General features: G+C 47.3%; 14 protein-coding genes across 14 annotated transcripts in view; 7 read left to right on the forward strand and 7 right to left on the reverse strand.

Moving 5' to 3' along the window:
• OT_ostta02g01900 (Phosphatidylinositol 3-/4-kinase, catalytic domain) overlaps nt 1-1,019 on the forward strand; it is a gene marked incomplete at both ends in the record, with an annotated part of 1,797 nt that extends 778 nt beyond the window's left edge. The window contains one exon of the mRNA XM_022985043.1: nt 1-1,019. This exon is cut by the window's left edge and continues 778 nt beyond it. Coding sequence (XP_022840735.1) covers nt 1-1,019 — 1,019 coding nt within the window.
• On the reverse strand, nt 824-2,584 carry OT_ostta02g01910 (Heat shock protein 70 family; the record flags this gene model as incomplete). The annotated part of the gene is made up of 2 exons (XM_003074911.2): nt 824-2,251; nt 2,333-2,584. 2 exons carry the CDS (start codon nt 2,582-2,584, stop codon nt 824-826), a joined length of 1,680 nt encoding a protein of 559 aa, XP_003074959.2.
• A 907-nt stretch (nt 2,585-3,491) lies between these two features.
• On the forward strand, nt 3,492-4,268 carry OT_ostta02g01920 (ER lumen protein retaining receptor; the record flags this gene model as incomplete). Its single annotated transcript, XM_003074913.2, has 3 exons — nt 3,492-3,510; nt 3,587-3,618; nt 3,672-4,268. 3 exons carry the CDS (start codon nt 3,492-3,494, stop codon nt 4,266-4,268), a joined length of 648 nt encoding a protein of 215 aa, XP_003074961.2.
• Nucleotides 4,269-5,193: 925 nt separating this feature from the next.
• OT_ostta02g01930 (Diacylglycerol glucosyltransferase, N-terminal) lies at nt 5,194-7,457 on the reverse strand (the record flags this gene model as incomplete). The annotated part of the gene is made up of 11 exons (XM_022985044.1): nt 5,194-5,219; nt 5,347-5,553; nt 5,615-5,729; nt 5,780-5,879; nt 5,939-6,183; nt 6,232-6,336; nt 6,392-6,490; nt 6,579-6,742; nt 6,800-6,998; nt 7,142-7,211; nt 7,267-7,457. 11 exons carry the CDS (start codon nt 7,455-7,457, stop codon nt 5,194-5,196), a joined length of 1,521 nt encoding a protein of 506 aa, XP_022840736.1.
• A 1,714-nt stretch (nt 7,458-9,171) lies between these two features.
• On the forward strand, nt 9,172-9,904 carry OT_ostta02g01950 (E2F Family; the record flags this gene model as incomplete). Its single annotated transcript, XM_022985046.1, has 3 exons — nt 9,172-9,224; nt 9,270-9,636; nt 9,683-9,904. 3 exons carry the CDS (start codon nt 9,172-9,174, stop codon nt 9,902-9,904), a joined length of 642 nt encoding a protein of 213 aa, XP_022840737.1.
• Nucleotides 9,905-10,141: 237 nt separating this feature from the next.
• OT_ostta02g01960 (Nascent polypeptide-associated complex NAC domain) lies at nt 10,142-10,716 on the reverse strand (the record flags this gene model as incomplete). Its single annotated transcript, XM_003074919.1, has 5 exons — nt 10,142-10,206; nt 10,256-10,294; nt 10,347-10,403; nt 10,454-10,602; nt 10,649-10,716. The coding sequence occupies 5 exons, from the start codon at nt 10,714-10,716 to the stop codon at nt 10,142-10,144; spliced, it is 378 nt and encodes a 125-aa protein (XP_003074967.1).
• A 494-nt stretch (nt 10,717-11,210) lies between these two features.
• Nucleotides 11,211-14,967, forward strand: OT_ostta02g01970 (Aminoacyl-tRNA synthetase, class Ia; the record flags this gene model as incomplete). The annotated part of the gene is made up of 8 exons (XM_003074920.1): nt 11,211-11,261; nt 11,312-11,388; nt 11,435-11,510; nt 11,564-11,669; nt 11,720-11,886; nt 11,937-11,981; nt 12,029-12,136; nt 12,184-14,967. The coding sequence occupies 8 exons, from the start codon at nt 11,211-11,213 to the stop codon at nt 14,965-14,967; spliced, it is 3,414 nt and encodes a 1,137-aa protein (XP_003074968.1).
• Nucleotides 14,968-15,017: 50 nt separating this feature from the next.
• OT_ostta02g01980 (Prephenate dehydrogenase) lies at nt 15,018-16,004 on the reverse strand (the record flags this gene model as incomplete). The annotated part of the gene is made up of 1 exon (XM_022985047.1): nt 15,018-16,004. One exon carries the CDS (start codon nt 16,002-16,004, stop codon nt 15,018-15,020), a length of 987 nt encoding a protein of 328 aa, XP_022840738.1.
• Nucleotides 16,005-16,370: 366 nt separating this feature from the next.
• Nucleotides 16,371-16,895, forward strand: OT_ostta02g01990 (Phosphopantetheine attachment site; the record flags this gene model as incomplete). The annotated part of the gene is made up of 1 exon (XM_003074922.1): nt 16,371-16,895. One exon carries the CDS (start codon nt 16,371-16,373, stop codon nt 16,893-16,895), a length of 525 nt encoding a protein of 174 aa, XP_003074970.1.
• A 22-nt stretch (nt 16,896-16,917) lies between these two features.
• On the reverse strand, nt 16,918-18,592 carry OT_ostta02g02000 (Biotin--acetyl-CoA-carboxylase ligase; the record flags this gene model as incomplete). The annotated part of the gene is made up of 13 exons (XM_022985048.1): nt 16,918-17,006; nt 17,060-17,177; nt 17,233-17,288; nt 17,342-17,378; nt 17,427-17,558; nt 17,625-17,708; nt 17,763-17,861; nt 17,919-17,973; nt 18,025-18,087; nt 18,136-18,204; nt 18,251-18,394; nt 18,460-18,509; nt 18,557-18,592. 13 exons carry the CDS (start codon nt 18,590-18,592, stop codon nt 16,918-16,920), a joined length of 1,032 nt encoding a protein of 343 aa, XP_022840739.1.
• A 1,469-nt stretch (nt 18,593-20,061) lies between these two features.
• Nucleotides 20,062-22,194, forward strand: OT_ostta02g02010 (Mini-chromosome maintenance, DNA-dependent ATPase; the record flags this gene model as incomplete). Its single annotated transcript, XM_022985049.1, has 1 exon — nt 20,062-22,194. The coding sequence occupies one exon, from the start codon at nt 20,062-20,064 to the stop codon at nt 22,192-22,194; it is 2,133 nt and encodes a 710-aa protein (XP_022840740.1).
• A 28-nt stretch (nt 22,195-22,222) lies between these two features.
• OT_ostta02g02020 (unnamed product) lies at nt 22,223-24,280 on the reverse strand (the record flags this gene model as incomplete). The annotated part of the gene is made up of 1 exon (XM_003074958.2): nt 22,223-24,280. One exon carries the CDS (start codon nt 24,278-24,280, stop codon nt 22,223-22,225), a length of 2,058 nt encoding a protein of 685 aa, XP_003075006.2.
• Nucleotides 24,281-25,014: 734 nt separating this feature from the next.
• OT_ostta02g02030 (Helicase, C-terminal) lies at nt 25,015-26,274 on the forward strand (the record flags this gene model as incomplete). Its single annotated transcript, XM_003074960.1, has 1 exon — nt 25,015-26,274. One exon carries the CDS (start codon nt 25,015-25,017, stop codon nt 26,272-26,274), a length of 1,260 nt encoding a protein of 419 aa, XP_003075008.1.
• Nucleotides 26,275-26,433: 159 nt separating this feature from the next.
• Nucleotides 26,434-27,557, reverse strand: OT_ostta02g02050 (unnamed product; the record flags this gene model as incomplete). Its single annotated transcript, XM_022985050.1, has 2 exons — nt 26,434-27,392; nt 27,527-27,557. Coding segments are annotated over 2 exons (990 nt in total), but the record flags the coding sequence as incomplete, so codon positions are not given.

Here is a 27,557-nt window from a genome sequence, read left to right on the forward strand (position 1 = left end):
CTCCACTGACCCCTCGCACTGGTTTGATCGAGTTCTTGAGCAATACATCGCCACTACTTAGACTGTTGAGTAAGCCAGTCACGGGCATGGATATTGATCCATTCAAGGAGCATCAACGATGGATCAGGGAGCATGCGCGTGGAATCGGAAAGAGAAAGCGCGACATCGCCCAAGGCGAGATGACAACAACGCACGAAGATTATCTCGCCGCTATCAATAAAGCTTCGTGCAAGGAATCAGAAACGATTTTATCCCGCTTGAGGTCTTCATCGCATTCTAACAATGCCTTGAGAAACATTCTGCTTGAGTGTGCAGGAAATGCAGAGGCCTTCTTGATGATGCGTCAAGCGTTTGCGGCATCCTTGTCCTCTTCAAGTATTTGTGGATACGTTGCTGGAGTTGGAGACAGGCATTTAGACAACATTCTACTCGATCTTTCAACAGGGCAGCTGGTTCATATAGATTTTGGATATGCATTTGGCACGGCGACTTCCGCACTGCCAATTCCAGAACTTGTACCGTTCAGAGCCACGCCGGCACTCCTCGATGTGCTCGCACCAATGAGTGCTCGTACGTGGCTCGAGACCGACATGGCAAGGACGGTCAAGGCTTTACAGAACGGTTCGACGCTGCTCAAGGGCGTCATGGACATATTTCTGCGTGAGCCGCTCATCGATTGGGAGCGCGAAGCTCTCGTCGCCAGTAGATCATCCAAATCCTCACACATTCAAAGCAGGATCACGCACGCGTGGGGAAAGTTAGAGCTCGATAATCCCGCAAAATTAGTCCTCGAACAATGCGCATCGAGACACCAAGATCGTTCCTACTGGACCAACATGTGCGAAGCGCTCGTTGGTTCAAACGCCGAGCCGACGTCCAAGTGCGCTACCGTCGAGGAGCAAGTTCGAGCGTTAAGTGGAGCAGAAGGAATACCATCTAGCCTGAAAGTTCCAAGGCTTTTGTTGTCTTTGACAAACTCACGCTCCCCTTGTAGGACGTTAATTTCCACGCTAGTTTGACCGTCGGCGGCAGTGGAAAACACTTCAGATTTCGATGTTGGCAAAGTCGTATTTCGGGGAATGAGCTTTGTCATCACGCCCCCCAGAGTTTCAAGCCCAAGAGACAGCGGTGTGACATCAAGTAGTACTATATCGGAGACTTCACCGGCGAGCACGCCAGCTTGGACCGCAGCGCCGAGTGCGACAACCTCGTCAGGATTGACGCTCATATTTGGGTCCTTTGATGTGAGCTTTTTCACTAACTCGCGCACAGCGGGAATACGAGTAGAGCCGCCCACGAGAATCACTTCGTCGACGTCGGACAGACTCAATTTTGCATCTTTCAGCGCTTGTTCCACTGGAACTTTACAGCGATTGATCAAATCGTCGCAAAGCTGCTCGAATTTCGTCCGAGTCAGAGATGTGTCAATATGCTTTGGTCCATCAGCCGTTGCAGTGATGAAAGGAAGTGAAATAGACGTTGAAGATGTGCTCGAGAGCTCCATCTTCGCCTTTTCGGAAGCTTCAGTAAGGCGTTGTAATGCCTGCTTATCGTTCTTCAGATCGATCCCCTCAGCCTTTTTGAAATCATCTGCTAACCATTCGACGACACGTTTATCGAAGTCGTCTCCACCGAGGTGAGTGTCTCCTGAGGTAGATAAGACCTCGAAGACACCATCTCCAACTTCAAGAATAGAGACATCGAACGTGCCACCTCCCAAATCGAAGATTAGGATTGTCTCGTTCGATTTCCTATCAAACCCATAAGCCAGTGAGGCCGCCGTAGGCTCATTGATGATTCTCAGAACTTCGATCCCCGCAATTTGGCCGGCATCTTTGGTAGCTTGTCGTTGACTGTCATTGAAGTATGCAGGGACGGTTACAACGGCCTTAGTGACAGTATCTCCCAGGAACGTTGCAGCATCATCGCATAGCTTTCGAAGCACTTGTGCCGAGATCTCCTCTGCTGCAAACTGTTTGCCAAGTGCTGGACAGTCAATTTTTACGTTTCCACTCGCGTTCACAACTGAGTATGGGATCTCTTTCGACTCGCTCTTGACTTCATCCATTTTTCTACCGATGAAACGTTTGACGGAAGCGAAAGTGTTCTGAGGGTTCACCACAGCTTGTCTTTTGGCTATTTGACCCACCAAGCGATCTCCACTCTTCGTGTAGGCAACAACCGACGGCGTGGTGCGACCTCCTTCTGCGTTCGTAACAATCGTGGGGGAACCACCCTCCATCGCGGCAACCTATGATTAAAACGTTAGATTCGTTTACTTGAACTATTCGCGCACAGAAAGCTAGCGACTCGAGCAAAAGAAAAAACTTACCGCAGAGTTTGTGGTACCGAGATCGATACCGACGACTTTTTCCGCGCGTACGACCAAGGACCGACGTCCAGTGATTCGCACGCTCGGTTGACGACATTTCAATCCAACTGCACCTTTCGTGAGCGAACGAGAGGAAAGTTGCGTCGACGGACGACTAGAGAAAGCCCGCAAGGTAGCATTCGGGGCGGCGGAGCGGTGCTTTACGTTTGTGCGCGCACTTACGGCGAACTCGCTATGAGCGCTAGCATACATCGCCCTAGAAAATCTGATGATAAATTCGTTGAGACGTTTGAGAGTTGTAGGTGGTGTATGCTACTGGCACGACGCGTGGAAGTGCAGGAAACGCGGTCCGCAACTCCCACCCTTGGGCTAGGCTAGAAGACACCTTCGGGGTTTTTCTACCGCTCTCGGCATCACGAACGATAAGCGTAACTATGGTTTCCCTTAATAGAGGTAGGAGAAAACAGGCTAAATTAATTGCGTTAGGGCCAAATTACGAACGTTTTGACCATTACGAAGATGAAACGTTCGTAATCGAAATCGCGTACTCTGTTGAAAAGTCGTTTATGTAAAAATTTATCGTGCAACCACCACGGTTTTCGCGGAAAAATTTATATCTCACGGCTTGGGAGAGTCCCTTCATGACTCATCAGTCGCGTAGGGACTCCTCTGAACCGGCGATATATAAAGTTTTCCGTTTTCACGCGCCAGAGCCTCGCCGAGGAGTCATAAATCGGGATTTCCCACCACGACGGGCTCAAAAGTGACCTGTACCAGGAATTTCCTGGTACGTACCAAAATCGTCTGGTACAACACTGTTTGCTCATACAAAATACCTCGTACACTGGTACGCTGGTACGGTACCAGCGTGTACCAGGTGCAGCAGGCCTACTCAAATTGTCGCTCACGCCTAACACTGGGTATACTGGAAAACTCTGTACCAGAGCGTGACCCCTAACTCATCTCATCGATCGTTCCATCGTTCGGTCGAAACTTAGTTTTTCGTTGGAGCTACATCTCTCCTTCGAGGCGTCGAGCAACAAGTTTTGTGGCGGCCAAGAGTCCGAAGAACCTTTGGTTGTGACATCTTCGGGCGAGTCGTGATCGTCCGTTCATAAGACGGCAACTGCAAAATATTCCTTCGAGGACTCCGAAGGACATGAATATTTTTAGGTTTGGTACGCTATGACTGTTCATCTGCCCGCAACAGCTTGACTGATTTGGCACTAACCTTTTTTTCTTCACGACACTTAGCTGGGGACATGACCCACTTGTGCAGTATAATCGTAAGCCGAATACAACAAGCATCTCAACTGCGTGACTGACTGACTGTTCGCAGGTACTTCTGTTGAAAATACAGGCTACAAAATCTTGTGCCGGTCTGTCGTTGAGGACGCAAGAGTTGTATGCTATAGTGTTCGTGAGCAGATATTTAGATTTATTTTTCACGTTCATTTCAATGTACAACGTGATCATGAAACTCATCTTCATCAGCAGCAGTTTTTGCATTATTTGGTACATGCGGTGTCATCGAATCGTTGCGCAGACGTACGATCGCGAGCAAGATACATTCCGCGTGGCGTTCTTAGTCGTCCCCTGCTTCATGTTATCTCTTATGATAAATCACGAGTTTTCATTCACTGAAGTTCTGTGGACTTTCTCAATTTATTTAGAAGCTGTAGCGATCTTACCACAACTTGTCCTGCTTCAGAGGACGTTCAACATCGACACACTCACGAGCAACTATATCTTCTTACTTGGCGCTTACCGCGCATTGTACATGTTGAATTGGATATATCGATATTTTACAGAACGCGATTATTCGCAGTGGATAGTTTGGACCAGTGGAACTCTACAAACAGCAACTTACTGCGACTTCTTTTATTACTATATCTTGAGTTGGCGGAAGAACGAGCGACTATCGCTTCCTAGTTAACGCTTGCTCTATTTTATTAGAGCGTAGACAGTTGAAAGTTGAGTCGCATGTAGTAAATACTGAATACTAGTAGTGTAATTAATTAATCATAATCAAAAATCAAAATCAAGTCAGTCGAGTGCCCTCTGAACAAACAAATATGGAAAATGTTTATTTATGTTCGGCATGAAGACGAATCGTCCACTCATGTCGCGCATGATTAACATTACGCACAAATGAGCTTCTATACTAACTGGGACGTTGGTAGGAAACGATTAAGATTAATTAATTAATTAATTTATCAATTAAACTGCGCGATCGCCTGACTTGACTCGTTTTCATATACGAGTTTTACTAGAATGCATGGCGAATCTGTTTGGCATCTTTGGGTTAAGCGCGGGCGTGCGGATTACCACTGCGAAGACTCCACGTTTTCTCTTTCGCCAGCAGGGTGTGCTTAGACGAACGTTTCATTATAATTAATTATTTTTAAATCAAGTCATCAGACTGTCCATCTTAGACTGCGTCCTTATCATTTAGTTACCGGCCGCCGCTTTTTGTCTGAATGATCTACAGCTGCCGTCAGCGTGAAGTTCGAACTAATTTTGTTACTCACATTGCTATTATAACTTTTCAAACTGAAACATTTTTTCCTCCACACGTGCGCTCGTCAGGCTGTGTGTGATTTGACACGTCTTCGTACGGACATTGTGCGCTAATGGCTGAATATCTTTTAGAGACTATCGCGTCCTCCGCTCAACAAGAAACACTTTGCGTGCTATTATTTATTTATCATGATAAAATAAATAATAAATAATTCAAGTGAAGCGCACATGGGTACACTGTCGAAAGTTCTATGTATCACGAATATACTATCGCACGACGTGTCGCTCGCTCATTTGAGTCGACGAGCTGGAGTTCTTTCTGGTGGAATGTGTCGGCCAGATCAATTTTTCCTAGTCTCGATCATTTCTGAGGAGTGAGTGGTAACGAGAAGAAAAAAGTTAGTCTTCTTTTGCCCTGCGCAGTGCAACACCCAGACTGGGGTTGAATGAAAGTAGTTTCGTCTTTCGATCAAATCCAGTTTACTAATACTTACCGACGAGATCGCGCACAATATCGAACGTGGCATCAGGACGCCCTAGTGCTCGCGCACGAGACGACATCATGGAGAGTTGAGTTGCATTTTCAGGTGCAAGCCACCCAGCAACTGTTTGAGCTATTGTTTGTGGAATCTCACTGTATGCCCCGACCTGGTTGTCGATGACAAACGGAATGTTTCCCTCTTCTTGACACGGTATGCAGCCTAAAGTTTTATAATATAAATATAGGTATGCACCATGCATCTTCGACCAAAAATGACGCACCATTCAAGACAATAGGAACACCACAGATCAGCGCTTCAGCTATTGTACCGGGACCTGCCTTTGAGATAACACAATCACAAGCGGCCATATATTCAGCCATGTTGTTCACGAAACCCTAAAGGTGAACTATCACGCAATAACAGCACGTTATAAACTCGGGCTCACCTTGACAACCATCTTAAGAGGCCATGACTGTTCTCGTAAAAATTCGTTCAACTTGGCGTTGCGGCCACAGATTACCACTACTTGATGCGAACTGCTCAATCTATGATATAATAATTTATAATCAGTGATGTAAACAGTGAGTAAAGGAGTTAGACGCACGTTTGAGACAGAGCTACCGCTGTTTCTTTGAGTTTGCCCATGCCTTCACCGCCGCCTACTAGCATGACTGTTGGTGCTTCCACATCAAGACCTAACTTCGCTCGTACGTCGCGTTTGGAGCGGCTCGGGGCACTGAACGAAGGACGAATCGGAAGTCCGTGGCAAACGACTTGCTCGAGCCGCAAGCCAAGCCGAAATGCCTGTTTGGCCACCAAATCTGTCGCCACAAAACACTTGTCAACGTCCTGTCAAACCGTCATGAAAAATTGTCAACCAATCGTTTTGGATATCACCTTGTGAAACCAGGTTGCATGACATCGAGTTAAATCGGTTACAACCGTAGCAAAAGGCACTGTTGGAACCGCCGAATGATTTTTCATCCGACGAAGAATAGTCAACTGCAGTTTGTAGATATCTCAAGAAGTTGTCGACAAAATCTGCTGGAAAACATACCGGCACATGTTGCATGAGTGGATGCACACTGACAATTAAATTGGGATCGATCTTATCGAACTCCCGTGCAAAGTGATTCGCTACAATCGCGCTATAACCCTGAATAACTGGTCAGATTTTAACGAAAACATTATCAAGCCAAGACAAAGACAGGATGAGACTCCAACCATGTCGAAATGTATCGCACCTTGAACATCACTTCGTGAATAAAACGTGGCTCGGAACAACGAAAATTTAGTCTCCATAGCCACGGATTTTTCACCAGAAAGAAGTAGCCCTCCGGCATTTTGTTGAAAGGCCATGGGGAGCAACTACTCCACAAGTCAACAATATGAACCACGAAGTCATTCCCTCCAGTTTCCAGAAACGTTAGGTTGGATATGAAAGATATTCTATGAATGAAAATACCATGAATCAGCTCGAAGCAGTCTTTTAGGGCTTGTGCGCTTGCTCTATGACCTCCACCGGTATCACTCATCAAGCACAAAACCCTGCGCGGATGTTGACCACTAGGGGTGATATTCAAGGTACCATCTTGTGAAACCCCTTGCTCGCTGTTTCCTTCGTGCTCATTACTCACGACATCCAGTTTCAGGTCATGATCACTCTACGTTGTGAAGTGAATCAGTACTTGGAGTAATTGTAGCAACACAAACAAAAGCGACATAGTTTGCAACATTTGGAAGCAAACGTTGGACTACTACTACCACCACCACTACTACTACTACTACTACTACTACTACTACATACCTCACTTGGTATCTGATATGCAGATGTTTTCTGGTTCTGATTCGTCCAACGTGCGAATCGCTCTGTGCTACTATCCAATTGAGAGGTTGAGGCAACACAGCGGTCAAATAAACAAAAGGAAATACCTCGTGTTCCTACTTGTTGCTTGCCAATCGTGTTGCCGTTCGTTGAGCCAGACCTGAAGGCAGTTACTTGAAGCATTGTATGTTCTCTTAGAGCGTTGAGTGAGAGTACGCGGATATTCTAAGAGTTCGTCCCATGTGTGATGTTTCCAACAGGCTACGTGAGACGAATATCCTGACTCGGAGCAGTACATGCTTGCACACCCACAAACTTAACTCGTACCACGAAGAATTTATGCGAATATAACCGGGGGCAGTGAGTTGGAACAACTGATAGACGCTCAGTGTCCACGTGAAGGATATCTGCCTCACGCACTGTGTCCAACGCAAGCGTTTGGAACCGCTTGGTTTGTCTGTTCGCTGAGAGTAGGGGTGGGGAAAATTGAACCTGCAAGATGCAAGAGCAAAAATTGCAGTTGCAAGTGCAGTAGTTTTTGGAATCAACAGTAGCTTGAATCAACAGCTTGAGTGTTACGCGCGGAGGCTCGTTTCTGTGCGTAATAACTTTTCGGCTTGCTGCGGGAAGTTGAGATGTATGAAGGAGTACACGCGCCACTTCTACCAGCTGATGCTACGCTTCGACGCTACGCGCTGATCGCTTGCAGCACGGCAACAGTTGTCTGTAGACACGTGATTTAAAATCGCGAAGTTTTCCAGAGATTCCAGAGATGGAATCCAGACTAGGGGTGCTTGGTAGAGGTTTGGTATAATAATAAGGTTCACAATTGAGAATTTCAAAATTTCAAGGTATTGGCGAAATTTTGAAATAAATATCTTGATTTTTCGCAAAATTCACCTAAATTTTGAAACATTTTGGTTAGGACTGCTTGAAATGCGTATAGGGTCCTATCTATACCAGGAATTTCCTGGTACGTACCAGCGTACTGGGACGTACCAGCCGAATGTCCGAACGCGTTAATCGTATGGGTAAACAGTATTGACCAGCTGGTACGAGCTGGTACGAGCTGGTACGGAGGTGACGAATCGACGAGAACCGCGCGAGAACCGACGCACTTCGCGGGCTAAGTCTATCTATCGATTCAATCTTCTATGTTTACTACGTGTCTCTTTCTCTTGACGCTCTAATGCCTTGCGGGCTGCCTTCTGTGCAAAAGTTACATGCCTTGTCCCGAGCGGGGACGTGAGTCATCACCCTGTACCTGCATGTTTTCATCGAGGTTACCTACACATGTCATTTCCGTTCGATTCAAAACGTTTGCGTGTGGGGGCATGACCCGCTCGTCTGTGTCTTTTACGTACTGGTCCACATGCTCGTCACCTGACGAGAGGATTTCGTCGTCTCTGATTCCATCATCATCACCATCGCTGTCAGCACCTACCACGGCACCGACGGCTACTTGACTTTCTTCTACCTCACACGTCTCTGATGTCGAATGTTTGCTTCGTCATCGCTTCTCGGCGCGGCGCCCGCTTCGTCGACGGGCGTCATCGAGCGTCGATGGCTGGCGTTTGCTAATAATAAATCATTTCAAATTTCAAACACGTCGCGCCTAAACCCGCGCTGCTAAACCCCGGTCGCACCCTCGCGTTCGCGCGCACCTCGCTCGTCTCGTTCGTCGCGCTCTTGGTCGTTTTCACGCGGTCATAAATCGGGTACGTACCAAAATCGACTGGTACAATACTGTTTGCTCGTACAAAATACCTGGTACACCGGTACGCTGGTACGGTACCAGCGTGTACCAGGTGCAGCAGGCCTATGCCGGGTACTTTTGCACCAGATGAACGCTTAGTTCAGTGACTCTCATTGTTGAGAGCAGCGTACGAGTAGCCGAGGGACTCGAATCGGCTTCTGAAACTCTTTAACTGTGAAAAGGAACATCTCCAAACTCCGACGTTCGGTGATTCGCTGTTTAACGATCTTCAGAACCAGCTCCTAGACTGCAGGATATGGTTGAAAAACATGTGCTGTCAAGTAAACGGAGTCTGGGTCGTTTCGAAAGGTACGCGCGCGCTCATTGTTTGAATTCTGCTGATACCTCTTGCAGCTCTCTCGGAGTATTGTCCGCAAAGTTCATGAAACTCCTTAGCGAGACAGAAAACGGCATCCTGGATCTGAACCACGCAGCGACATCGCTTTCAGCACAAAAGCGACGAGTCTATGATATTACGAATGTACTCGAGGGAATCGGTCTGGTTTCGAAGTTATCAAAGAGTAAAGTGGCACTGCGTCGTGTAGATGAAGACTTTGTTGAGACAACGAGTGGACAGCACAAGGAACACAAGTCTTTGAGTCGTACTGTGAATATTGAGTCATCACAGACACTACCGCTCGCGTCTGAAGATGATGCGAGCTTACATATAGAAACTATTAGATCGTTTATTCGCTCCGTTTTTACAGATAGCCAGCTTGAGGTATATACGCCGCTTCTCATGTGATACTCTTCTCAACTGCATGTAGACTGGCATTTTCATATCTCAGGCCGATATTATTGAGCAACATGCGCTGTCGAGCGACATGTTGATAGCCGTTCGAGCTCCAACAGGAGCGGCTCTGCTGCTACCGAGTCCATTCACGCAGGAGCGATCGCCTCCCCATTATCGTCTGTTCCTTCGGTCGAATGAGAACAGCTCAGCTGGCGTGGAAGTGTTTGTTCTGGCAACAGACGGGTCATCAGATTAGGTGAGTACCACAGCGCCCTAGACTTTAGGTCGACGTAGTGGAACCTGCGATGCACATGATGTAATCCAAATCTTAAATGGTTTTTCATCGTTATGTCGCGAAGCTCAACGTGCAGTGTGGCTACTCAATAGTTGCGACGTTCTATACTTTGACATTAACAAGGATCATGTACCGGTATCATTCGCGACTATTCTCGAATTCGACAATGTGCACCACAATGTAACACTAATCCGTCAATTACCCACTTTCTTCTTGGGAGTACTGTTCTGCCATTTTCTTCAAGTTGGCAATGTTTTCGGGACCTACAGTCAAGGTGAGAAATTCTAGGCACGTGGAGTTGAATCGACGTACCAAGTTGGTTGAAAACGCCCGGAAGAATGTCTTGAAGTGCTGGAGGACCGTCGTTTATGCAAGCAATATTTGCAAGATCAAGAAAGCCCACCTTTAGTTTGAGATGGCCCGCTCACAACTGTTGTGTTTGCCAACGCAGATGCTTGCACTGGGAATCTTGTCAGCAAAAGTTCGTCCCTGCTTTGTGAGAATGCATACCTTTCGGATTCGCAAACTGGATTACGTTGTCTCCTTGAAAGATGTTGACTTCTTGGATACCATTGACAGCGTTGACCTGCATGCGCTTGAGGCAGTTTTGCAACTTCGAGTCACTAGCGGAAACGGTCTTGTGCGCGACCTTTTTCTTGCTAAGAAACAATTAGAACCTCGAATAGACATGTGCAAGCGATTTACCGTCGCATAGATCCTTTGCCACCGGTGCGCACAGCGCTCGCAAGTCTTTGGAGACGGTCGACGTCCATGTTAAAACCTGGCTTCGTTCGGACAGATCGTTAGAATGTATTCCGTTCGTGCGAAAAAAAACACTCGACAGAGCTTGTGGACAACCATTCATACCACCACGTGCACTACGCATTCATAGAACACGTACCTGCGTCTTGTTCGAACGGCCGAAAGTGACTCACGCGGTCTGCCCAGCCCTGCGAGAGACTCTTGGCGGCGGTAGGGTTTAGAGTGCTAGGGCTGGTGCAGAGCTTTTTGTATCATTCTACCGGTACTAAGTTACTTGTAGTACTAGTACCAGTTGATTTATCGTAACCTAGGCACTTTAGTGATAGGTTACATACACTCGCATTATTTCCCGATTTTCCACATGTGCGTGCAGCCCTATTCGGCACCTTGCTGATGGGCCAGGAAACAGAAAGTGGGAAACCCTCACGCAAACCTCGTCGAGTGGAACGCTGGTCGACAGTGTACCCCAGCAGACGCCGTGGAGTAAGGTGAAAGCATTGAACGGATGCCCCTCGACGCAGTGGCCGAAGGGCAACATTATTCTTTTCCAACGGAGGTATGATTTTCTTAAAGTCGGTTACTAGCAAAAGTTGACGCCTGGAACAGGAGCTCAAGGTTCTGAAACTGTGGGAAGAAATCGACGCATTCGGTCAACAGTTGAAACGCACTGAAGGCAGGCCTGAGTAAGAACTCTCAAATAAATTCATAAACGCGTCTAACATAAGATAGGTTTGTTTTCTACGATGGACCACCCTTTGCCACTGGACTCCCACACTACGGCCACCTGTTGGCAGGTACTATTAAGGTGAGCTTTTTTTAGTAGCTTGTTCAACCAACCGAAGCCTTATGCGTTCGTAGGACATTGTCACTAGATTTGCTTCCACGACGGGGAAACATGTGGTGAGACGTTTCGGCTGGGATTGCCACGGTTTACCCGTTGAACATGAAATTGACAAGAAGCTCAGTACGTGCACTTTTTCATCACTAACGCTACATATGACGTTTGTTCTACAGAGATTAAAGGCAAAGCCGACGTCCTCGAACTGGGAATAGCAAACTACAATGAAGAGTGTAGACGCATCGTCCTCAGATACTCAGCGGAATGGAAGAAAACTGTCACAAGGATTGGCCGATGGATAGACTTCGAGAATGATTACAAGACCATGGATCCCGAGTTCATGGTGCGACCTATCGTACTAGACCTGATACACTATTAATGATAATCTAACAGGAGAGTATTTGGTGGGTCTTTAAGACCTTACATGAAAAGAATTTGGTGAGTATCATAGGCACAAAGTCAAACATGAACTAAGCAATAAGTAGGTGTACAAAGGCTTCAAAGTCATGCCATATTCAACCGCATGCAACACACCGCTGTCGAATTTCGAGGCCGGTTTAGATTACAGAGATGTGTCCGATCCCGCAGTGACGGTGAGATTATTTCCTGGCACAGATGATTATGTTGACATCTTTGAAAGGTATCTTTTCCAATTATCGACTGCGATCTGAAAGCGTCACTTGTGGCTTGGACCACAACTCCATGGACCCTTCCCTCGAATATGGCGCTTTGTGTCAATCCAGAACTGAAGTACGTGTACGTGCAAGATCCAAAAGGTAGCATCCTCGTTGTGGCAGAAACACGCCTCGAAAGCTTGCCAGGCGCAATGAAGAAAGGTAAGGGAAAAGTGAAAACACTCAGCGATGACTGGACGATCATAAAGACGGTTGAGGGTCGAGCTCTAGCTGGTCTAAGATATGAACCTATATTCGATTGGTTCAAGGTTTCTTATAGTGCCCATGCATTCAAGGTGTGTGCTGATAGCTACGTGACAAGCGATTCAGGCACAGGAGTCGTTCACCAGGCCCCCGCATACGGAGAGGACGATTATCGGGTGTGCATCAATAACAGCATTATTCGTAAAGGTGACGCTATTCCGGATCCGGTGGACGCCAACGGTTGTTTTATGGAGCCAGCCACCCCATCATACGTTGGAAGATACATCAAAGAAGTGGACAAGCTCTTGATACAGGAGGTAAAAGACTGTGGACGACTGGTTGATAACTCAAGGATTGTGCACTCCTATCCTTTCTGCTGGCGATCACAGACTCCTCTGATATACAGGGCCATTGCCTCTTTTTTCGTCAAAGTGGAAGACGTAAAAGAACGTCTTGTTGCGAATAATCTGGAAACTCGATGGGTTCCATCGTATGTACAAGAAAAACGCTTCCACAATTGGCTAGAGAGCGCACATGACTGGGCTATATCGCGAAATAGATACTGGGGAACGCCTATACCCGTCTGGTCTTCCCCTGCTGGTGACGAAACCCTTGTGGTAGGTTCAATTGCAGAGCTTGAGCGCCTTACTGGAACCACTGTCACAGATTTGCATCGCCATTTTATTGACGATTTGGAAATACCATCACAACGCGGCCCAGAACATCCGGCCCTACGAAGAGTCGAAGATGTGTTCGACTGTTGGTTCGAGAGTGGCAGTATGCCCTACGCTCAGCAACATTATCCGTTCGAACACAAGGACGAGTTTGATGAAGCGTTTCCAGCAGATTTTGTTGCAGAAGGCCTCGATCAGACCCGCGGATGGTTCTACACACTCATGGTGCTATCAACAGCTTTGTTTGACAAACCAGCTTTCAAGAATCTCATCTGTAACGGTTTAGTTCTTGCTGCAGATGGTAAAAAGATGTCGAAGTCACTTAAGAATTATCCTGACCCGAACACTATCTTGGACAAGTATGGAGCAGACGCTCTGCGCCTATACCTCATAGATAGTCCTGTCGTTCGAGCAGAGCCCCTTCGTTTCAAGGAAGACGGCGTGTTTGGCGTCTTAAAAGATGTGTTTTTGCCATGGTACAATGCGTATCGCTTTTTAGTACAGAATGTGCTCGCGTTCGAGGAGACATCAGGCACTTTCATGCCATCACAAGGCACCAAGTCAACGAATGTTCTTGATATTTGGATCACTTCGTCAACTAACTCTCTTGTCAAGTTCGTCACTGAAGAAATGCAAGACTATAAATTATATACGGTAGTTCCGAAATTGATTTCATTCATAGATCAATTGACGAATATATACGTGCGGTACAATCGTGGAAGACTCAAAGGAAGGGCTGGTATCGACGAATCATATCTTGCTCTCAATGTCCTATTCCACGTCCTGTTAACGCTGTGCAAGACCATGGCCCCTTTCACACCTTTCTTTGTGGAAAATATTTATCAAAACTTACGACGATGCTTGCCGGAATCGGAAGAAAGCATTCACTTCTGTGAGTTTCCACAATACGATGAAAATTCGTCTCCACAAATAGAGTCGTCTGTTGCAAAAATGCAAGCGGTGATAGAGACAGCACGTGCGATGCGAGAACGAGTTGGCAAGCCGTTAAAGATGCCCGTTTCGAAGATGACTCTGATAGACTCCGATGCAGAATTTCTTCAGGATGTGCAGCAAGAACTACTCCTGTACATAAAAGATGAGTTAAATGTTCGATGTGTGCACGTCAGTCCAAACGTGACAGACTTCGCTGTGATGAGAGCTGAGCCTAATTTCTCAACATTAGGCAAACGACTGGGTAGATCTATGAAGGAAGTCGCGGAAAAGGTAAAAGAATGGACCCAGGAAGAGATTGTTTCTTTTCAAAACACGCACACGGCGTTTGTTGCCGGCAGTGAACTGCTTGCTTCAGATATCACCATCAAGTATGATTTCAAATGTGACGATGATTCCAGTCTGGCGTACGCGACAGTAGGCGATCGAGGGATGATCATACTTGACCTACGCGTGGATGAGTCGCTTCTGTATTCTGGCGCCGCACGACTTCTCGTCAACCGTGTCCAAAAGCTCCGAAAAGGTGCTGGCCTTTGTACCAGCAATCGCGTGGACGTGCTCTTCACTATTTCGGATAATGAAGGTCGAGAGTTTGTCAGCAAAATGATAAACGCTGAGGCTGACTATATTAGAGAGTCTTTGGGTTGCTTACCTTCAACTCGAGATGATGAAGGTCGTGTCGTGTATGCTTCAGATGAGTTTGACATATCGCCTGGTCTCATCATGACACTATATGTTGTGCGACCGTGCATCAGTACAGAATCAATCACAGTTGCTGAAAGCGCCAATTTGGATCAAGTGCTTAGTCTTTTAGCGGCGCGTGAGTATGAAGACGTGATGAACGAACTATCGTCCGACGAACATAAAGATGTGTTATTGAACGGCGAATGTGTGCGCATAGCTAGTTGTCTTTCCTTGTGAGGATTCTCGTTGGTTTGAATAGATAAATATCATTTTCAATCCGCGATCGCTCAGTTCTCGTTAAAAAAATCGCTCCTGATGCGTTCATGCAGACGATCGAAGAGCTCACTCTTCACTGTTGTCAATGCCAGCTCAAGCCGTGAAAGTTCAGCAGTTGCGTTCTTATTGTACATAAATAGACCGTAGTAGAGTTCAAAAGAGTCGTTGTAAGTGTTATCTACCAGAGAAAGGAGTGACTCGAAGCCTTTCGTGTTGATCGTGGTCTCTGTGAGTTCCATAGTACCAAGCATACGCCCAACAGTGTGCGTGATGAACTGAGATGAAGCCGCCTGTTCTCGACTCCGTGGTGGTTGCCTTCCACCACCGGAACAATGTGTCCAAACCAGTTTGCTACAACCAGCGGCCTCGAAGATTCCTAATAAGCTGGCGCATCTTTCGACTCTACACAGTTCGGTTCCGATTCGAACTTTATCAAACACGAGCGGTAGGTCCTTCCAGCTGTGCTTTCCACTGTCTGGACCAAACATAGGGTGGAGACACAATATGTCAAAATCTGGTGGTAGCAACTGCTGGAATAGCTGCTTTGGAAACTGCTTCACGGATAGCACATCGCAGAAAAGAGTGTTGCGCTTTAGTCTCTGTAGCGGGAACGTCCGTAACATATCCCCCGTAGAGAGTATGCTCGTGCAGACAATCACCACATCAGGATGGTCCTCACAAAAGTCGTCGGCATCTGGATAAAACTTTACTCCTATCACCTCTGCAGCTTGTGAGTAGTCGCCCCTTGATGTGGCTATCACGACATGCCCGTGACGCACGAAGTGTTTTGCTAGGAACTGCCCGAAATTCCCGAAGCCTATGATGCCGATACGCAGAGTTCTTTTCTGAACGAACTTGGCTCTCAACTTATTTTCGCTATCAAACGGCTGCGCCGCATCAAGGCCTCGAACCCGCAGTGCGAAACGCGGACGCTTTAATTTGATCCATCCTTGAGAACATCGCGTCGAACACGTGTTGCTTAGGTAGAGTGCTCTCATGCTGCGTACGTGACACGTCGCGCGTCGCCAGCTGGAATTGCCACGACCTTGGTTGCTCAAGTTGTGACACTGACAAGTATGTACTACATACTATGTAGTAGGCCTGCACTGAGATTTAGCCACGCCCGCGCGTGGGGTCTCATTTTCTTTACGTTTTTTGGTCAAAAATCGTAGGGACAAAATGAGACCCTTTGTAGTGAAAATGGGGTCTCTTATTAGAAAACGTAGGGAAATTTTCCCTGGGAAAATGAGACTTCCCGGAAAACACTCCGTTCCGATAGGCGTAACGCAGAAAACGCCCCCCCGGGGTCTCGAGCGACCCAAACACGCCGTCGTCGACGTACTTCTCGTGAGTAAGTGAGTAGGATGGGATACAGCGAGCAGGTGCGAAACTTGAGAGCCATCGTCGCGGATAGGCGAAGAAATGTGACTACGAGTCTCCCGGTACCAGAGAAGTCGATCGTGGTGGTCGCTAACGGCGTCTTACTAGAGCTGCGTACTGGACTTTCGGCTATCGATAACGACTGCCGTTGGGAACAGCCTGCGCATTCAATCGTTCTGTACGAGCCGGAGAACAATGTTGTGAAGACACTCGAAGCATCCGGTACCATAGCGACGGATCAGACTAGTGCAACAGTGCAGCCGCAGGTGATGGTCGCAACAGTTGAAGATATCACCGCAACACTTAACCGGTTGATTCCTGGTGCCCTTCAGTCGGTCGATACCCCGTTCCTTCAACTTGGGGCAGACTCTCTCACACTCGCAGAAGTGGGCAACGAATTGAGCATCATCACCTGCAAAACTATATCTGTTTTTGATCTACTAGAAATGAAGACAACTAGCGGTGTGCTCGACTACATCTTGAACAAGCCTAAATTCACTGTACATTAAAACGTTCGTAAGCGATCGATAATTAGTGGACTTTCTTTCGGACCATGCCACTTAGCAGGTCAAGACTGTTACTATCCGGATGGAGTTCAAATTTTTCATCACCTTCACCAACTGCAATATACGCTGAGTCAAACTTTATTGACTTGAAATTTCGTTAACTTCACCTGCCAGCAAAAGCCCAGCGTCCGTTAGTCCCACCACTGTTACCGATGCATCAGAGCCTGAGGCATCAAGCACGCTCAAGCACGTTCCACTGTGCAACCAATACTTCAAATATTCATCCTGTGCGTGCGAGTAAGAACATCACACTATCAAAGCACAAGATAAAAGGTCATACCCGTACAGCACAGAAACCCACAGTTTCTATGGACTCGTGAACAAGTTCAAAATGTTCTGAGCGAAAAATTGAGCAAACATGAAACAAGGCGATCCATCCATTGACGCACCAAGTATTCTAGGTATAAGGCGCTCTCTCATGAAAAGCTTGGAATACGGTGAAAAAGTCTTGTTTCAACGGATGTAGACACGTACTGGATGAACTTCCTCATCTTTCTGGTCTACCAGTGCACTTGTGCGGGCGGTGTTCCACACCGGTCCATGGTCTTCTACTCGAAACATATGTTCTTTTTCACGAACAATACCGCTCAAGCAAACCGTGGGAGACTGATTGCATTTGGTTTTCATCATGAGTCATACAAAGTGAATACAATGTTCAGTGGACACTCTCACCGCGTTATTGAGATTCAAGCCAATACCAACAATCGTTCGAAACGAAGCTTCTTGGTAAATCGCTCGACACAAAACACCTCCCAACTAGCGTAAGCACCGTCAGAATGCGTCAATCGATGCGGCGCAAGGACTTTTCACCTTGGTCGTTTTGTAGTAAATATCGTTCGGCCATTTGATGCGAATACCCAGTCCAGCATAGTCCATGCAGCCAGCTTCATAACATGCATCCTCGATCGCCTATGATTATGAAACCAACTTAATGGTAGCAGTATTTATTTCACCACAAGCACACACCTTCACAACTGCAAGAGTAGACACATACTGCATGAGTGGAATATCGGATGCTGACCTGGTTGTAGGTCAGCCACCGATAAATAGGAAATTAGCTCATGTTACGCACAGCTTTGTGGCACACGTGAAAGAAAACGCTAATGATCCGAGCGGTGACTGCCACACGTTTTCACTATTGGCGCGAAATTAAGAACAATAAAGACACCGTCACTACACGCACCCCCGCCCACGACCTGCGAGTTGCTCGTCACAGACACAAACTGTTCCGAGCGGGAACAATTCGAGGTTTCTAACTGGTTTAATAGATGCGATCGAAATTTTGGAGAACAACTTACTCAGACAGGAAATCACTAGTGCTCTTCAATTTCCTGGAGTGGACGATAACATCACCAATATTTCGCGTCCGAAGAAAAGAAAAATATTGTCCATGATCGAACGCACCAGTCTCGGACGTGGGATTACTCACTACGTGCACTTGACTGAAATAGTAACATGTAAGACCAAACGCGCTTGTGACTTTCACTCAAAGAAAATAACTACCGACCTGTTTAACACTTGCTTTCTGGCTAGAAGCTCCTTAACAGCGGTCGATGTCTCATTTTATCTCAGGATCGAACGTTTAGAACAGTCGAAACTCGTACCACCACGTTCCTCGCGTACAAGTCAACAGTCTGCATGTAAAGCGCTCGGAAAATCACCCCAACCTCGGGGGCTTGAACTCGACAAACGAATTAGAACCAAACTCCGTCGCTGCTGCCAGAGTTGGGTACGCCAGAACCACGCTCTCGCCGCTTCGTATGCTTATCACCGACACTTCACTTCGAAGCAATCGCTTCTGTAACTTGAGCGTGTCTCAACAGCTGAACCACTACCACTGCAACCAAAATTAGGCCTGCTGCACCTGGTACACGCTGGTACCGTACCAGCGTACCGGTGTACCAGGTATTTTGTACGAGCAAACAGTATTGTACCAGTCGATTTTGGTACGTACCCGATTTATGACCGCGTGAAAACGACCAAGAGCGCGACGAACGAGACGAGCGAGGTGCGCGCGAACGCGAGGGTGCGACCGGGGTTTAGCAGCGCGGGTTTAGGCGCGACGTGTTTGAAATTTGAAATGATTTATTATTAGCAAACGCCAGTCATCGACGCTCGATGACGCCCGTCGACGAAGCGGGCGCCGCCCCGAGGAGCGATGACGAAGCACACATTCGACATCAGAGACGTGTGAGGTAGAAGAAAGTCAAGTAGCCGTCGGTGCCGTGGTAGGTGCTGACAGCGATGGTGATGATGATGGAATCAGAGACGACGAAATCCTCTCGTCAGGTGACGAGCATGTGGACCAGTACGTAAAAGACACAGACGAGCGGGTCATGCCCCCACACGCAAACGTTTTGAATCGAACGGAAATGACATGTGTAGGTAACCTCGATGAAAAATGCAGGTACAGGGTGATGACTCACGTCCCCGCTCGGGACAAGGCATGTAACTTTTGCACAGAAGGCAGCCCGCAAGGCATTAGAGCGTCAAGAGAAAGAGACACGTAGTAAACATAGAAGATTGAATCGATAGATAGACTTAGCCCGCGAAGTGCGTCGGTTCTCGCGCGGTTCTCGTCGATTCGTCACCTCCGTACCAGCTCGTACCAGCTCGTACCAGCTGGTCAATACTGTTTACCCATACGATTAACGCGTTCGGACATTCGGCTGGTACGTCCCAGTACGCTGGTACGTACCAGGAAATTCCTGGTATAGATAGGACCCTATACGCATTTCAAGCAGTCCTAACCAAAATGTTTCAAAATTTAGGTGAATTTTGCGAAAAATCAAGATATTTATTTCAAAATTTCGCCAATACCTTGAAATTTTGAAATTCTCAATTGTGAACCTTATTATTATACCAAACCTCTACCAAGCACCCCTAGTCTGGATTCCATCTCTGGAATCTCTGGAAAACTTCGCGATTTTAAATCACGTGTCTACAGACAACTGTTGCCGTGCTGCAAGCGATCAGCGCGTAGCGTCGAAGCGTAGCATCAGCTGGTAGAAGTGGCGCGTGTACTCCTTCATACATCTCAACTTCCCGCAGCAAGCCGAAAAGTTATTACGCACAGAAACGAGCCTCCGCGCGTAACACTCAAGTTTTAATGAGTGAAGAGGTGTACGCTCACGACCGAGAACTCATCCGAGGGTTCCTTGAAACTTTCAAATCTGGCGCTGCAAAACCACTTTACATCATCGCGATGCAGGAGATCATCGACCGCCAAAGTTGCTCCATGCAGATCGAACTGCAACATGTAAAAGAGTTTTCTGAGGCTGAACGAGATCAACTTGTACGCAGAGTTGTATCCAACTGCAAAAGATACTCAACTATTTTCGCGGAGGAAATCGACAAAATAATGGCGCGTATGATAGAGTCAAGTAGTATGCATCCGGATGATACCGCAGATATTGTACTGCGGCACCATTTCGGTGACCACAGGAATGGGAGCGCAGCACCTGGGTCACTGCGGCGCCACTTTGACGTCTTTTTCAAACCTGCAACGGGAACCACACCGATAAAAATGCGTGAAATTCGAGCGAAGATGATCGGAAAGTATGTGACATTCAAAGGTATGTGTACGAGGCTAACTGATGTCAAGCCCCTCATGGAAGTGGCGTGTTATACATGTGAAGGTTGTGGACAAGAGTACTTCCAAGAAGTAACAGATACGCAGTTCATTCCAATACAGTTCTGTCAGTCTCAAACATGCAACAAAAACTTCGCTTTATTCATTGAAACCCGAGCATCAAAGTTTGCAAAGTATCAAGAACTCAGAATCCAGGAGCTGTCGGAAGATGTACCAGTTGGACACGTGCCGAGATCAATGTCGGTCACGCTGATCGGAGATATGACAAGAAAATTGAGCCCTGGGGACATTGCTAACATCAGTGGTATTTTTCTCCCTCGTCAAAGTGCCGGATATTCTGGTAGTTCTAGCCTGGTTTCTACGACGTATTTGTACGCTATGTCCGTTGAACCGCTCAAGTCGCAGCAAGCAGAGTCTGAAGAGACGCCCGAGTTGATTAAACGACTCAAAGACATTAGCGAAATTCCTGACATCTATACCTACTTAGCCAAGTCTATTGCACCCGAGATCTACGGTCATGTTGATGTGAAAAAGGCCCTGTTGCTCTTGCTTTGTGGTGGTGTCACGAGAAAGCTTCCGGATGGTGTTAAGATCCGAGGTGATATCCACGTGTGCCTGATGGGAGATCCTGGTGTGGCGAAGTCTCAACTACTCAAGCATATTGTCTCGATAGCGCCTCGTGCTGTTTATACCACTGGACGCGGTAGTAGTGGTGTGGGTCTTACAGCGTCCATTCAACGAGATACTGTCACCACTGAGCTGATCCTTGAGGGTGGTGCACTCGTGCTAGCTGATCGAGGTATTTGCTGCATAGACGAGTTCGATAAAATGGACGAAAGTGATAGGACTGCAATACACGAGGTCATGGAGCAGCAAACCGTCAGTATTGCGAAGGCTGGAATAACAACAACGTTGAATGCGAGAACCACGGTCCTGGCGGCCGCAAACCCAGCATTTGGTAGGTACAATACAAGTGCTACACCGCAAGAAAATATTAATTTACCCGCGGCTCTTCTGAGTAGATTTGATCTTATGTGGCTTATCCTCGATACACCCGACCCAGACTCTGACGTGGAGCTAGCGCGTCATGTCATGTGTGTCCATCGTGAAGGCCGTCCGCCGTTGAACAGCTTCAATCCAGCATCAGCTTCTGAACTTCGAACATATATCTCGATCGCACGACGATTTGAACCGTACATTCCAGAAGATGTCTCGGACTCCATTGCGGGAGCGTATGTTGGTATTCGTCAGGCTGAAGATGAAGCCGGAAATGAAGCGACTGGATATACCACAGCTCGAACGCTACTTTCCATCATTAGACTAGCCGAGGCGTTGGCACGCCTCCGCTGGTCCACTGTCGTTTACGAGAAAGATGTTGAACAGGCGCTGAAGTTGATGAAGATGTCGAAAGCAAGCCTGGACATGCAGAAGGCAGCTACAGCACAGCTTTCAGATCCAATCGAAACGCTGTTTTTGATTTTGCGAAACTGGGCTGGTGAGAACTCTAGTGAATTGATCACCTGTACAGTGGCGCATCAACTCGCTGCGAAAAATAGTTTGCTAGACGTGCTCAGTACGTGCTTGACGGAGTACACAGCTTTGGGCGTTTGGGTAACAGATGCTGAGAATAATATTACATTCATAGAGTAAAGTGGCCATGATGATGTGCCGTCACACTTCATGCCAAATCTACTCGCAAGCTCAAGATCTTTTCCACGTCATTTTCGGCGAGCTTCCAGGACGTGTGGTGCGTCATGTCGGTTAAATAAGAATCCGCTTCACTTTTCGTCTCTGCACTCAAAAGAACACTAAGCTGCGTCAGTCTAGAGAAATGCTCCCGCAAATGTAAGCTCGTTGCGCTAGACAACCCAGATATCAAGTATCTGAGCTCTCGCTCGAATCTCAAAGCACCGAGGTGATTAAAACTTAAGCACGCTTTTGTGATATTTTCCAAGCGCGTAGAAAGACTTTCGCTCGCGAATCGTATCAACAGCTCATTATTTTCTTGTGTAAGAACATCCGATGCAGTACAGAAATCGTTGAGTAAGAACATTAGAGTGTCATTCACCCAGGTTCCGATGGACTCCATATGATACGCTTCGTTCGATATGACGTAGTCCGTGGTCGCAAGTTTCTCCCAGACCTCGCCGTGTAAATTCAAGCGGCACCGTGATACGTTCGAAACATAATCTTTGCACGAATGGACGAGTTCGAGTGAGAGAGACTTGATCAGTTTCAAGGTGTTTGAGATAGAATCGGACTCAGCACTAGCTGGGAATATGGCTGACCGCAGTAACTCAGTGTCATTGAGAAGCTGTTGTAGACGACAAGACATAATGCTCACCGTATTGATAGGAGCAAGAGCGATAACAAGATCGTCGATATCGCTTCGCTTCGAGCGTTTTCGGTTTCCGTGTAAGTACGCATCGTATTGATGAAGTTCTGGAAACTTTCTTGCCGAGCTTTCTGGCGTTTGTCTCAGAAAAATATCCATGTACTGCTTGGAGAACTCCATCAACGTAGAAGATGTATTTTTCAAAAGAATTGATGTCACTGCGGGATCAACAAAAGCGAATGAGCGGCGGACACTTCTGCTCACCACGAAGAACACGTCATCCAACGTTGTCGAAGCTGTTTGGGAAGTATTCACTTCTTGCAAATTTTGCATGTTCGTAAATGTGAGTGCACTCGAGCTCAGGTATCGATCTTCCAGCAGAACGTAATAATCAGCCAACTTACGAAGAAGTGGGAAAAGTTCGTAGCAATCTTTGCGAAGTTGCGAAAGTAGAGATACTTCATGCAAAGGCAACTTTTCCAGACACTTCTGAAAGCGAGAGTGCTGCGCTTTGCATATCCTGTCGACGAGTATGGTATCCTCAATAGCGGCATCCAAGCACTTCAACGATGACAAATCTTCTCGTGTATGTTTCGATTGTGCAAAAAATCGCTCTCGCACGCCGCGTTCAACCTCGACAAGGGCTTCGTCGATCACCTGCGACCAAGCTTCAAACAAGTCTAAAAATATCAGCTCATTTATTTGTGTCGTCGTTGCACTGCCGTTTTCTAGTCGAAGCTCAATATGGAGTAAAACTGAGTGAATCGACTCATACAACACGTGCAGTGGGGCAACGTTCATCCTCACACCGACTTGTGTTGATGCAAACAAGGTAGCCCGACACAGCTCTGCTTCATATCTTGACAAGATATACTGAGAAATGGACCTACTTATAACTTGCTGAACTATGTCAAGAAGACCGATTTTACTCAGCTGATCGGCTAGTTGCAGGATGCTGAGTGTGTCTTGAATTTCCAACGCTGCACCACATTGAGCCGAGGTTGACTCTCGAATGAAAGATAGAGCCACTGCTATAGACTGCTGAATGCAGTGAGCATCAGAGCGCGAGTTTGCGAGCTCGAGTAAATTTTCGTACGAAAGGAGTGTTTTATTCAGGTTCTTTTCTTGCAGCGCCAATAGCAACTTTTGCTCGAGACTCGTCTTCAATTGACTGAACTCCAATGTCTGTCTAACTTGCGACAATTTTTGGAGAATTGCTGATGCTTCATAGAGCTTCTCGACCGCGATAACTGAACTCGTCTGATATAATTCAGCACTGACAGCGCGGCTTCGATATGTGCCTCCGACTTCAAGTAAGCCCTCAAGCCACAAAGCGGATTCGGTTGAAGAGTTCTGACCGTGTGGCAACTTGCAAGCGCCCTCGACGCAGATGTCGTCCATCTTTAAGCTCTCGAGCACATTCGCTACAACCTGATGGAGCGCTTAGATTAGCCGTCGAGGCTGCCTGACCCTGTGTTCGAGCTTTAGCTGTACGAGTCCGATTATGTGCACGATAGGGACTTGCCCAGAGTACGTACGTGCGTACCGTCTCAATTTAAGACTTGAATGAAACTCTGAGAGGTCACCGCCTCTGCTAAGCTTCGATGGATGCTGACCATGCCCAAAACTGGGAGGCGTCAAAAAAGTCATCCTCAGAAGTTGTCCTTAAATCCACCCCCTTAGACCACTCGGGCATCCTGGCTCGTATCCATTGTGCCAGGAATGGGGTTCGAACCCATGAGCACATTGTGCAGTGGGTAGTTTCTGCGCAATTAACAGTAGCGTCGTACGAGTATCCCCTTTAATTACTCTTCGGCCACCATACAAAATTAGTTCAAGTGTAAGCTTAAGGTCCTGTGGTGATCACGTCGTAGCGAGTTCTGTGCGTAAAGATCTAGTGATTATTATAATGTGTAAGCTCCTTGCCTCGGGATTTTGACTCATCTCGGGGTAGGTTGTGCACACCTTTTCTTGAGTCATAATAGGGCACGTCATGTATGGGTAAACAGTATGAGGGGGGGATACTCCAACTTCTGTGTTTACCTTGTACAAATTTCGGCAAGTTTTCGCAACACGCGACATGTGTGCGCGGATAACGCGCCGACGAGGCAGCGAGGACGTGCGCATGCTTCGCCATGGCAACCTTTGACGAGTTGGGCCTGTGCAACGTTGTACTTAAAATTCTGAAGCGCGTCCACTTCCGGAGTCCGAGTGACGTACAATCAACGTGCATACCCCAAATACTAGCCGGAAAGGATGTGATAGGGATCGCGAACACGGGGAGTGGGAAGACAGCTGCGTTTGCTTTACCGATTGTAGACATGTTAAGTAGAGATCCTTACGGAATATTTGCTCTTTGCCTCAGTCCTACAAGAGAGCTGGCTAATCAAATTGCTGATCAGTTTACAGTATTTGGTGCTGGAACTGGTCTCAACTGCATGGTCATCACAGGCGGTGAGGACCTAATTCAACAGGCAACGGCTCTTTCACGTCGCCCAAATATAGTAGTGGCGACCCCCGGGCGATTGTTCGAGCACTTTATGCACTCATCTAATACTGTTCAGTATTTCAGCAAACTCAAGTGTCTAATACTTGATGAAGCAGATAGGCTATTGGACTCTTCATTTGCGGCTGAGTTAAAGTATCTCATGTCAAACTTGCCTCAGCAACGCCAGACACTGATGTTTTCGGCGACCATCACTAAAAGTGTGACAGCTCTACAGTCGATGCTAGGTGACGCTGTTTTTTATTACGAAGACAAAAGTGTTAAGAAAACAGCCGTGAGATGTTCCCAGTCATACTGTTTCATGCCAGAAAGAATCAAGGACGTTAACTTGGTGAAGCTTGTCAGAGAGCTGGCTCTTGTTGAGGCGAAACGCACTATAATATTTACTGCAACTATTCAGAAGTGTGAGTTGCTCTCACAGATGCTCACTACTTTGGGTATACCGTCATCCTCTTTGCACGCTGCTAAAAAGCAGAAGGAAAGGCTTAACTCTTTAGGCGTGTTTAAGAACGGAACAGTTCAGATTTTGGTGGCGACGGACGTCGCTGCACGTGGACTCGACTTGCCCAGTGTGGATATGATTCTGAACTATGATGTTCCTACTGACGTCCGCCAATACATTCACCGAATCGGTCGAACTGCTCGATTTGAGGCGAGTGGTAAAGCTGTCACATTCGTCACACAGTTCGATATTTTGAAATTGAAGCACATCGAGAAAACTATCGGGCAACAACTAGACTCGTACGAGTTGGAGGGATCAAGCGGTGCTGAGCTAGTGGGTGAAGTGTTTGCCGCTAGAAGAGTTGCAAAAATGCGGATGGCGTCACCGGGAGGATTCGATGAAAAATTGCGTGCGAAGAAAAAACGACTACAGAGTAACTGGTTCTAGGTTTCCATTCGTACGTAATACTCAGTGAAGTGTCTGCGTCACGTCCTCTTGACGCAGACTTTTAATCATACTGTTTACCCATACATAGATTGACCGATTATGACTCGTCAACAAAAGGTGTGCACAACCATTACGGAGATTAGGCTGAAAAAGAGATTGCTAAAACTCTAAAATTTTGGCAAATTTTAGAGAATTTTTTAGAGTTTTGGAGATTTTGCCCATCGGCATCGGCTCGAGTGACGTTTGAGTCTCCGTCATCGGCTCGATGTGGGCGATTTTGAGCATTTCTGCGTCAATTGCGTTGATGGGCGCTGGCACCGGTACGCCGGGCAGTTCAGCGTGAGGCTCCGCGTGCTGATTCCTACTTTCAATCTCTTTTGATATTTCCAGCGTCAGGGCGGCGATCAGGTCAGCTTTTTTCGGCTGGCACCTTGGATGAAGTCTCAAAACGCTGCGATGGAGCGTGATGAGCTGTGCTCTAGTACATGCGCGCAGATCGTTGAGAGACTCGATTCGCGCCAATATTGCGGGCGCATCTTGAATTGCTTGACACAAGAGGTCTTCCTCCTTGCGTTTTTTGTCTTGCCTCTTCCTTTTAGCATCCGCGACCGCGCGTTTGGCGTTGTTGACCCCGAGTTCGGCTCTCGCCATCGCGGCGTCGCTCGTGACGCCACTGGGAAGGAATGCAACGTCGGTCGATCTGATCTTGACCGCGTTGTCTTTCACGAAATCAGTCACCAGCGTCATCAGCTTTGTGTGTGATGTCAAAGTCTCGCTTAAAATCGGGCGCAAGGGGTTATCTTGGCCACCATTTGCCACTGGGCGCGAATTCACACCGCGCGCCTTGAGATGCTTGCTCAGAACGACTACCGGGTTCGGCGACTTCAACTTGAACTTCTTCGCCACCTTGTTGAGAGACCAATAATTGTGATCTGTCCTCGCTAAACCCGTGTTTTTCGTCACGTAGAACTTCCTCGAAGCGCTTAAGCGACGCAATTCACTGCGTCGCCGTCTACTTTTTCTGTTCTGCGCCACGAGCTCCCTTCCCGGTTCCCGGTGCGACTCGTGGCCGTTGGATGTCATTCCCAGCGAGCCCCACGAGCGCAAGCGCAGCGAGACTACGTGAACTCAACGTTCGTCAGTCTTCAGATCGTAAAACCGCCGCGTCGCGACGCACTCGCGGACGAACGATCGGAACCAAGGGCAACGAGAATCGCGCGCGAAACGTGAAATCTCTCGCGAACAACCGCACTCGTCGTTGTCACCGTCGTCGTCAGAATCGC

Source organism: Ostreococcus tauri, assembly GCF_000214015.3.
Source record: "Ostreococcus tauri WGS project CAID00000000 data, contig chromosome 02, whole genome shotgun sequence".
NCBI lineage: Eukaryota > Viridiplantae > Chlorophyta > Mamiellophyceae > Mamiellales > Bathycoccaceae > Ostreococcus > Ostreococcus tauri.